This window comes from Solanum stenotomum, chromosome 7, assembly GCF_019186545.1.
Source record: "Solanum stenotomum isolate F172 chromosome 7, ASM1918654v1, whole genome shotgun sequence".
Taxonomy (NCBI): domain Eukaryota; kingdom Viridiplantae; phylum Streptophyta; class Magnoliopsida; order Solanales; family Solanaceae; genus Solanum; species Solanum stenotomum.
The window spans coordinates 2,688,883-2,699,950 of NC_064288.1; the positions used below are offsets into that span (position 1 = coordinate 2,688,883).

The 11,068-nt window shown below is 33.5% G+C and overlaps 2 protein-coding genes and 1 long non-coding RNA gene across 3 annotated transcripts; all 3 read right to left on the reverse strand.

Annotated features, from left to right (window-relative positions):
• Window positions 1-1,525: 1,525 nt before the first annotated feature.
• LOC125871238 (uncharacterized) lies at window positions 1,526-2,676 on the reverse strand. Its single transcript, XM_049551836.1, has 4 exons — window positions 2,452-2,676; window positions 2,082-2,174; window positions 1,910-2,008; window positions 1,526-1,822 (listed from the first exon to the last, which is right to left on the reverse strand). Exons 1-4 carry the CDS (start codon window positions 2,635-2,637, stop codon window positions 1,526-1,528), a joined length of 675 nt encoding a protein of 224 aa, XP_049407793.1. The 5' UTR covers window positions 2,638-2,676.
• Window positions 2,677-4,543: 1,867 nt separating this feature from the next.
• Window positions 4,544-7,663, reverse strand: LOC125871093 (uncharacterized). The gene is made up of 6 exons (XR_007446968.1): window positions 7,641-7,663; window positions 6,660-6,728; window positions 6,510-6,578; window positions 5,171-5,230; window positions 5,008-5,076; window positions 4,544-4,685 (listed from the first exon to the last, which is right to left on the reverse strand). It is a non-coding gene; the product is annotated as an uncharacterized LOC125871093 (long non-coding RNA).
• A 1,727-nt stretch (window positions 7,664-9,390) lies between these two features.
• LOC125871241 (uncharacterized) lies at window positions 9,391-11,049 on the reverse strand. Its single transcript, XM_049551838.1, has one exon. It carries the CDS (start codon window positions 11,047-11,049, stop codon window positions 9,391-9,393), a length of 1,659 nt encoding a protein of 552 aa, XP_049407795.1.
• Window positions 11,050-11,068: the final 19 nt, after the last annotated feature.

Sequence of the window (11,068 nt, forward strand, 5' to 3'; positions counted from 1 at the left end):
AAATTTCCTGTCACAAATTTCGATTTAAATTATTACATTTAATTTGTAGTTGTTATCTTTTCCATCATTTCTAAAAAGAACTAATATGATCAGTTCATATAAATTCTTTTCACATCCAATTGAAAATTTGATATAAATTATATTGTTAATAATAAATTAAAGAACACATTAATTTAATTACTAAAAACTTATATGTTCGACACAATATCTAAAAAAAAAAGCATACACGTTCAACATAATAAAACATGTGTTCGACATCTATAAAATCCTAGAAATTAAGAAAATGACATTAAGAATAACTACAGAAAACGTCTTTGCACCAACAATAAAAATATAATATTCTTTGCTGCATGCTCCACATATATTATCTTTCACATGATCTTGTTCTTTAATCTTCAAAATCTTCATCTGTCAAAACAACAATTTGAAGTAAATTAATTAGTAACGGAAAAAAGTTTGAACTTAAGGATTAATTCTCTTGAATAGTTCCTGATCTATTTTCTGATGTATACAACTAGAAACATATTTACAGTTCTAGTTCATGAATTCTAGATAATTTCTCTACCCAACCTTCTACATTGAGGATCTCCACTGGCATCCAGCAAGAGTTGTATTACTTTCACATTAACATCTCATACAGAGGGTGGTTGGTTGGTGCTTCCTCATTTAAATATTTATTCAAGTGAATGCTTCCTCATACCCCACCTCTTTCACAAAACCTGGGCCTCTTTCCAGATTAATGGAAGGAAAGAGAGAGATTAAAGTGGACAGACATGAACACAACACACATTAAAGTGCTTCAACAAAGAGAATGTAAATATACTAACATCAAATAAAGAAGACTAGAAATCCTAGTCCTAGTACTAGTACTGAAAGTTGAAGGAAAGAAAACATAGATAAATTGTTAAAATGGAAAATGCAAGTGGATCAGATGAAACAAGCTAGCAGCTGGATGACAAGCAGGAAGTTAGAAAAACTTAAACAACTAATTACCGCAGTGGAGAATGACACAAACATGATCAAATATATTTAGAGTTGCAGGGCAACAGAGAAAGGGTAATGTAGAAGTGTGTGATGTTTGAGATTAACTACTAATACTACAATAATAAAGGGCAAATTATATTGACAATGATATTATAGAGGACAAAGTCATACAAGGACCTAATCAGAGGAGAGATCTTGATTTTCTACCAACAACATATATACAGAACAATAACCATATTGATACCTACTTTTACATTTGAAGATGTTATAACAATCTCATTGGTATATACAGAAATGAACATAAAATCAATCTTTTAGCTTTGTGGATATTATAACTAAAGTGATATTGATTTTAGTTATATATAGAAATGCTAGAGTGAGAATGCCAGAATATATAGAAGATTTAAGATAACGCAATGCACTAAAGGAAAACAGGTAACTCATAGCACAACTGCAATAACAAAGCCCTTCTCAACGAGAAGTAACATCACTTCATTCACACACAATACACATCATGTAATAATAACTAATAGTATGTTTACTAACTTGATGGAATTGATGGAACTGATGAAGACTGACGGATCACTATATTTTCAAGGTGTTCATATTTACTCTCTAGAATATCCATGCGTTTTTGTAGTGATTCCTTTTCTTTCCGAGTTGTTTTCAGCTCTTCCCACAATGCAGCCTTTGAGGTGGTACCGCCTTTTAACTCCTTAGTTGTTATTCCACCACCAAATCCAACTACATGACTTTTGCATTGAGGTCCAAAGCACCTTTCCACTACCTCAATATTAGTAAGAGATGGTTCAGATTGTACAAGCTCGTGAATTTCAGCCTATAAAACATAAGAATATTTAAAATAATGCAATGCACTAAGTAAGAGTAAGGATGCTGAATGAAATTAAAATTGATATAAACATACATATTTTTCAACGGTTTCAGGTTCGACAAGCTTATTTCCCTTCTTACGTGTCTCAAAGAAAATAGTTGCCATGTTTGGTGGATTACCATCTTTGCCTCCCTTCACGATTAAAAAATAAGATATTTTATAGAAATAGGAGAGGTTTCTTTATAGGGTTGCACAATTTATTTACCATTTCGTAAACAATCTCTCTAATAGGCCTGCTACCCGTACGATGAGGCATACACAACTTAGACCTATTGACTGAGTTTCTTGTACTTTCGTCCTGCATTAACAACACAACAACTGAAATTATCACAATCCTGTTTAATGATTCTATATTTATTGTTTACTTTTAAGCTCAGTGGGAAGAGGGTAAAAGAGAACAGAAGCACAAAAAAACACCATTGCAATTTTCTTTGGTAGATCTTGTGGATAGAAGACATCAAATTTTTTTATCGAAATCAAGACTCAATTTGTACATGGTATAAATTATTCCAAAAAACTAATCATATGTGACTAGAAATAAAATGATATTTGTTAATAACTATATGAAGTCTTACCTTAAATTTCTGAGATAAAAAATGTTCCTTGACCAACCATTCCCAATCACTCTTGTCTACTCCCATTGGCACATCTTTAAGAACCTCGTGCAATGATTTAGATTTCACATTCTTGTGCAATGATCCTCTCCAGTTATTCCAAAGCTTTCTCATATGTTGCAAAACATTATCTCTTTGATCATTCATGTCATCACTGTCAAACTTCTCCTAAAATAGAAAAAATACCATCAAAATCTCTTGAATAAGGGAAAACAAGGCATCAAAGTATAGATCACCTAATAGGTAGTAACCTAGAAATTTTAGGAACAGAAATCAAAATTTCAAATAAATAACAACCACAAGTTGTTTGTTTAAAACCTATAGCTTACTCACATCACTATTGTATAGTGTTTGAAATAGCGTTAAGAGTAAAGTAGCGACACATGCGAGTGGCCTGAAGCATGATGTGAAGGAACAGAAACTACTACAATAGAATCCTAGCAATCCGATCTTGCTGGAGAAGAAATTGAACTTAGCATAAATTTAGGAGATCACTAAGCTTAGCTAGTTCAATTATATTATAGAGAAGTAAAGCCACATGAATTTGACCAGGTAATGACTGTACACGTTTATTAATCAAGGTTGGGCAAAGACAAATACATCATGATCAAGAGAGATAATAGATGAAGTTTTTGTTAGTTATCTCTAGTCTCTATGTTATGTGATTCAATAGTAACATAATATTTCTTTTGCTTGAAAAGAAAGTAAGCCACAACAGTAGCATAATTAAAAAGGAAGTGGCTAATGGGTGAAAGAGTGAAAAAACCTGAGGACTTTGTAAGTGACAACCTTTAACAATGGCTCAACAGTCTGATGATTTTGGTTGTTTATTCTTTAAGATGCTTCATGTATTGTAGTGGATGGAGATACTTTTCATGTTGTACATGACATTTTCAGAATAGGGATGCTGTTGAAATAAGTAAATGCTACCATAATTTTAACTACCCCTAAGGTCTCAACATTGGCCAATGTTAGTCAATATAGACCTACTTCATGCTATAATATGATCTAGAAGTCTATATCCAATGTGTATTCAACTAGCAAACAGAGATTTATGGAGATACAATGAGAAAGAATAAGATTTGTGTTGATCAACCTTATTTAAAAGACCCCACTCATCTATTTATGTCATGTCAATGGAAAAAAGAGTTGTGGAGGAAAGTTACAGGTGGCTGGGTATTAGTAGCTCAGGCAAAGTCAAGGAAAGTCTATAATGGATCAACCAATTACACTGGATCAAGATCAAGAAGTAGATTGTGGCAGGGCAGTTATGGAATAGTGATTTACTCCATATTACATAACAAAAATTAAAGATTCATTAAAGACAGAAGTACAACATAGACAATTTATTACCAAAGAAAGATTATCAATACTGAAAACCGCCAAGAAGGCCAAGAAATGTATTTACTTAGTAGAGGCTTTCGATAAATAGGTGTATCCTCCATCAAACATTTAGGTCCTCAAGTAACAGTTAGTGTCAGCTCAATACTTAACGAAGTATATATCAATACACTGCTATGACTGAGAAATGTCCAAATTTTGTTAAGATGAAGGTTACACATTGAAATTATAACATAAAATTGAAAAACAATAATTGATAGTTTTTACCAACTGCAGAATCATATTAACTATAGCCACACTAAACTAATAATATTAACATCCAAAGGAATTACAGTAGAAGAATAAAGTTAACTTTTCAAAAGCCTCTTATTAGCAGGTAGTGGCAAGAGATTTAACTATCAAATAGGCTAACGAGAAAAGACGAAATGTGAGAATTTTTATCTATCCATTGAAACTGAATAACTATACTTTGTTATTAAAGGAGAAGGAATGTGAAATCAAGAGTCATGTTTCAAACTAAAACATCCAATACTTTTTGAAAAGGGATTCTTGACAGTTATCAGTAAAAAGAAGAGATAGATGTGTTGTAATCCTTACAGTAACAACTGCCCACTTGTGCTCAAGCTTATGCTCTTCAATGTCCATCCATTAGTGTACCCGGAGTGGACACATATTACGATCACGAACTATCAAGCCCAAGTGTCTAGTAAATGAGGTGTGATTCTGCCTGACGACTCGATTTTGATAGAAAGTGACTTTTAATTTTTCTCCATGTCTCAATCGCAAAACATTCTTACAAATATTTGTTCCCCTCACATTCTTTGCCCTTTTTGTTTCACATGGACCTGCAAAATCTATAGTAAGGAAAACCAAACAAGAAGTTCAATCCCACTGTAGCACAAAGCGAAGAATGAGACAACTGGAACATACTTGAATCTAAATGACTGGGATAAGGAGAGTTCTATAGAATTTGTTGGTCTCCTAACTTCTTTTAAAGATCTTATTAACAGTGAGGATAGCTTGAAATGGAAGGGGAAACAATTTGGTCTTTTCACAGTGAAGTCTTGTTACTCTTAGATTCTCAGGGCCTATGGAAGCGAGGCAAGATACTGTTTTAGCTGCTTTATAGGTAACAATGCAGAAACTATTAGAAAATACGTAGAAGACAATACATACTAGTTTCAATTCCCTCAGCATCTTGTACCACTTCAACCACTTTTTTTGCTTTTCTAGATTCAAACAAACCTGCAAAACTAACTGTAAGTCAAAATGCCCAAGAAATCAATTCAGCTTACTAAAAAAAGCTACACAAATAAAATAAAATAAATAGTAGTATCACTTCTTTGATCTTGCCGAGACACTTCAGTCACTTTTTTAGCCTTGTTAAATTCAAACAGACCTGTAAATTTTGATGCAAGTCAATTGAAATAAGAAGTTCATTCCCATTACTAACAAGAAGGATACAAAGAAAATTAAATAAAGCAAATAAAAGCAGTGGTGTAGGTGAAATAGCCCATAACAATAGTGACATAATCTCAAAGGAAAAATGCACAACATAGAATCACTAGGAAGTAGTAGTCAATAAAAAGAAGAATAAATTGAATAACACTCAGGATAATAATGCTGACAATAGTCGCAACAAAAAACTGGTATAATTCAAACAAGCTTCTAACTTAGCAGAGATGTTCCTACTACAGAGAAGTCAGGCAAACTGGATCAGGCTTGGAGATGCAAACACAAGGTATTTTTACTCAGTTATTAAACAGAGACAATTGAAGCAAGCTATTGAAAAACAACCGGAAATATTGAAACTTCTTAATGCAAAGGATGTTAGGAAAGTTGTGTGTAGTATTGATATGAAAAGCAATCCTAGTCCTGATGGCTATGGTAGTGATTTCTACAGAGAAGCTTGGGATATCATGGGAAAGATGTTGCTAAAGAACTGTTGGATTTCTTCCGGAATGGTCAGTTACTAAGACGGATAAATGTTATTAATATTGCCCTTATCTCGAATGTCCTTGTTCCTGAAAATGCTAGTCAGTGCAGACCTATCTTGTGTTGTATTGTGATATATAAAGTCAAACTGATTTGTCAAAAACTAAAATATGTGTAAGTTACTTGGTAGCAGAGAATCAATCAACTTTTGTTCAAGGGAGATCTATGGTCCAGAATGTCTTAATATATCATGACTTATGAAGGCATTACAATAGGAAAAACAGTCTCAGATGTTTGATGAAGATTGATCTCCAAAAAGCATATGACATGCTGAGTTAGAAATTTTCGAGGAAGCTTTACTTGGTTATGGGTTTCCAGATGGCTTTGTGAAGTTGATTATGATATGTAACACCTCCCATGTATTCTGTTATGGTGAATGGGGTAGAAAATGGTTATTCGAGGAAAAACGAGGAATACGACAAGGGGACCCCATGTCTCCCCTGCTATTTATATTGGTTATGGAGTCTTTAACTACGGTCTTAAAGATTATGAGGGGCTTACCAAACTTCAGATTTCATCCAATGTGTAAAAAAGTTAAGCTTACAATATGTTTATTACAGGAACACTGCTTATGGAACTATCATATGCTAACATATCTATTGCAGATGGAAGCAAGGCAAGATAATATTTTGACTGCTTTACAAGTAACAGAATGAAAATATTACATAAAAGAAAATACATACTAGTTTCAGTTTCCTTAGCACCTTGAGCCACTTCAAACACTTTTTTTGCTTTTCTAGATTCAAACGGACCTGCAAATTTAAGTGCAAGTTATAAAAACTAACAATTCAATTCAACTAACAAAAAAAGGTTGCACAAATAAAATAACATACTAGTATCACTTTTTTGAGCAGATCGAGGCACTCCAATTACTTTTTTTGACTTATCAAATTCAAATGCACCTGCAAATTTTGATGAAAGTCAACCAAAATAAGAAGTTCATGCCCATTATTAATAACAGAAAGAATACAAAAAAGATTAAGTAAAGAAAGCTAAGCAAAATTTCTTGATTAACTGGACTAACTCTTTTTCAAATTATCACTTCTTTGAGCATCTCGAGTAACTTTTGATTCTTGAAAGAGGGTGTCATCGTCTTCCATTGGATAAAAATTAGGAGGCACAGTGATACTAGTCTTTACTGACTTATTTCGACTAGAAGTTGTTGTATTACTTGTATTTTTGTCAATCAGAGTCGATTTTTCAACATTAATCCCTAAGGTTTGTCCTCGAGCCGTTGCACCACTAGTCAAAGTGTATTGATTCATTTCAGTTCCTTGATGGAAGGGAGCATTATATTCCTTTTCATCAAAACAAGGATGCACATGGAAACTATTGTCTGCTAGCTTATTCAACTTAGAAGTTGTGGCATTGTAACTTTTATTTTTGGAAATCGAAGTCCTTTGTTCAGCATTAACTCTTGTAGTGCTCATAACTTTCAAACTTTGACCTAGTCCCTTTGCTAAGGCACCAGGCTGAATGGGTCCATGCTTGGGAATTTTTGAAGCTTGTCCCATTTCATACTTTAGAGTTTTTGAGGGATTCATGTCAACCTAATACAAAATAATAATAATAATAATCAAAAGATCAAATAGGTAAGGAAGTTTTTCATAAGATGAAATATTAACTGAAAACGCATTCAGAAAAAGACACATGTACATGTAACACAGATTCCTCGCATAAACCATTAAAACTTTAGTAAAATCAAGGTAACATTAAAGACCAAGATTATTAAATAAATTTTCACAGAAAATACTATAAGAATCATTACCATAATAAATTAATAAAGTAAAAGCAAGCATGGTAAAGCTGCAAACCTTAATGAGTTCTTTTTCTTTTCATTTGTGTAGAGTTATCTAACTCTTCTAAGTCATCATCCTTTTTTTCCAATATATCAAAAGAATCACGAGGTTGAACATTTTGCACTATATGCCAACCTTTATTCGAATGATCGATAACATAAAATACTTGTGATGCTTGGCTGGCTAATACAAATGACTCATTTATTTTCAAACATCGCCGACGATTAACACTTACAAAGCCATATTCATCCATTTTAACTCCCTTCTTCTGATCATACACATCGAACCATGTACATTGGAATAAAATCACTCTTCTCTCCCTAACAAATTGTAATTCAAGAACCTCAGTTAACTCGCCATAGTAATTCATAGGGTTTTGCTCTTCACCGGTCTCACCTACTACAACTACCCCACAATTCTGAGTTTTCAAATATTTATCATACTCTTGCACATGAAACCTATATCCATTAACAATATGGCCTTTGAATCTTGTCACATATGGTAGAAGACCACGTGATAACGATAGCAAATCTGCCATTCTCTTACTATCATCATGTTTGTACAACTCTGCAACCTAACAACATCAAATACCCTTTTAGAAAACAATATTTACATATTTGATTTAAGAAAATTAATTAATTTCTACTCACCTTCTTTTGTAACCAACTAATGAATTGTCTATTCCACTCCACATCTGAACTTTGTTGAGAGGCCTCACTATGAATTTGTGAAAATTCTCTACAATGAATTGAAGTTCTACATGCTATTTTAAGTTGAAATATGGACAAGATAGAAGTAAATTATTAGATTTAATCAATACTTACTCGAGAAATGGTTGAATTTCATCACAGTTCTTCAAAATATAAAAATGTGCCTCCTCCAAATCATGTGAATCAAGTTTGTCTGGTGAACTACCCTTTAAACTTTTTCCAGGCTCACAAAATATGGTTAAACCACCATCAGATTCAATTACCCCACCATCATAATTTCTCTCCGGACAATTAAATTTTGTCTTTATTGTATTCAAATACCTTGAACATAATGTCATACATTCAACTGCTAAATATCCCTCTACAATATAACCTTCAGGGTGAGCCATATTACCAATAAAACACTTCAAAAAGTGTAGGTATTTCTCTATTGGATACATCCATCGATATTGAACTGGTCCAGCAATCCTAGCTTCATTAGGTAAATGAATAGACAAGTGCACCATGACATTAAAAAAAAGCAGGAGGGAACAACTTTTCTAACTTGCATAGTGTTTTTGGTATTTGGGCTTCTATTTGTTCCAACTCATCTATGCTCAAACATTTTGCTCCAAGAACTTTGAAAAACTAGACAACTCAATAAGTGGTTCAGACACAGATTTGCAAAGCATACCACGCATGGCAAGTGGGAGTAAATGTTGTAGAATTATATGACAATCATGGCTTTTTAATCCCGAATTTTTTTTATCCTTAAGGTTGACACATTGAGAAATATTTGAGGAAAATCCATCCGGGACCTTTAATTTCTTCAAAAAATTGAAAAATTTTTGCTTCTCTTCAACAGATAATGTGTAAGATGCTGCCGACAACTCATATTCATCTCCATTTTGTATTGGATGCAATTCTTTCTGTATATTCATTTCTTGTAAATCCAATTGAGTACTCAATGTGTCTTTTGTTTTCCCTTTGATATCTAAAATTGTCCCCAAAATATTGTCACACATATTCTTCTCAATGTGCATCACATCAAGATTATGTCGCAACAATAAGGTTTTCTAATATGGAAGATCAAAGAATATACTCTTCTTATTCCAGTTATCACACCTTTTCTTATGCGATATTTTAATCTTTTTCCGTGGATCCTTTGTTAATGGCAACCCATCTAAATCAGCAACTTGATCAAGTATATCATCACCAGACAACATTTCTGGTGGTAGCCTATGCTCAACAGTGTTATCAAATGACACTTTATCATTTCTCCATTTGTGATTAAGAGGAAGATAGCGCCTTTGGCCCATATAACACTCTTTTTGGCCATTTTTTAGCCTTGTAGAGCAAGTTTTTTTATTGCAACATGGGCAAGCAAGTTTTTCTTTTGTACTCCATCCAGACAAGTTGGCATATGCTGGAAAGTCATTAATGGTCCACAACAAAGATGCATGTAACTTAAAATTCTTTCTAGTTGATGCATTGAATGTCTCTACTCCAGTTTCCCATAATTCATTCAACTCCTCTATTAAAGGTTGTAGATAGACATCAATTGCATCACCAGGACCATTAGGACCAGGTATAAGCATTGACAAAATAAAATTCTCTTGCTTCATGCAAAGCCAAGGGGGAAAATTATAAGGAACAAGTACCACAGGCCAAATGCTGTAGGGAGTTCTCGACATTCCAAATGGTTGGAAACCATCACTAGCAAGTCCAAGTCGTACATTACGAGGTTCAGCTGCAAAAGATGGGTGGATTTCATCAAATTTTTTCCATGCCATTGAATCAGCTGGATGCCTCATTATTCCATCATCAACTCTTTTGTCATGATGCCATGACATCAAAGGAGATGTCTTTGAGCACATAAATAATCTTTGAAGTCTTGGCTTTAGAGGAAAATAACGTAAAATCTTGCATGGTATCTTTTTTCCTTCTTTCAATTTTGTTTCCCCACTATGTTTAGCATCCTTCCATCTAGATGCACCACAAACTTTGCACGATTGAAGACAATTATCATCCTTCCAATACAACATGCAATCATTCTTACATGCATCAATCTTCTTACAAGAAAGCCCAAGATCTCGAATTACCTTCTTTGCCTCATAATATGAATCCGGCAAGTTTGTTCCATTAAGCAATAAATCATCTTTCAAAAACTTTAATAGCATCGTAAATGACTCATTACTCCAATGACCAATACTTTTAAGGTGAGGCAATTTAATCAAAGTAGAAAGTTTAGAAACTTTTGCACTTTCATATAATGGTAGATCAAGATCTTTCAATAACCTATAAAATCTTTCTGCTTCAGCATTTGGTTCCTCCTCCCGAAGAACATCACCAGTACTATTATTCATATTGTCTCCATCAAAATCGGGGTACAAATCTCTTAGCAACCCATGTATTTCATCCTTACCGTCATCCTCTTCAATGTCATTATCATCTATAAATTCAAACTCTGATTGTGCTTCACCTAACATCTCCCCATGGTGATACCAAAAAGTATAACTTGGTATTATCCCATGTACTATTAAATGTGACCTAACTACAACACGTGTTCTAGAAGTTGCATTACCACATTTAATACATGGACAACGGATCGACATTGGTTCTCCTAATTTTGTGAAAGCATAATCCAAGAAATTCTCTACTCCATCTATATAAGCATTAGCAAGTCTATCGGTAATAAGTTCCATCCATTGCTTATTAGGTGCCAGAATCTTCATGCATGTAAAATAGATATAA

Coding starts and splice junctions, on each gene's coding strand:
- LOC125871241 (XM_049551838.1), bottom strand. CDS start 11,049: ATGAAGATTCTGGCACCTAATAAGCAATGGATGGAACTTATTACCGAT.
- LOC125871238 (XM_049551836.1), bottom strand. CDS start 2,637: ATGAATGATCAAAGAGATAATGTTTTGCAACATATGAGAAAGCTTTGG. Junction 2,175..2,451: donor TTTTATCTCAGAAATTTAAG/GTAAGACTTCAT, acceptor TTGTTAATGCAG/GACGAAAGTACAAGAAACTC. Junction 1,823..1,909: donor CTGAAACCGTTGAAAAATAT/GTATGTTTATAT, acceptor TATGTTTTATAG/GCTGAAATTCACGAGCTTGT.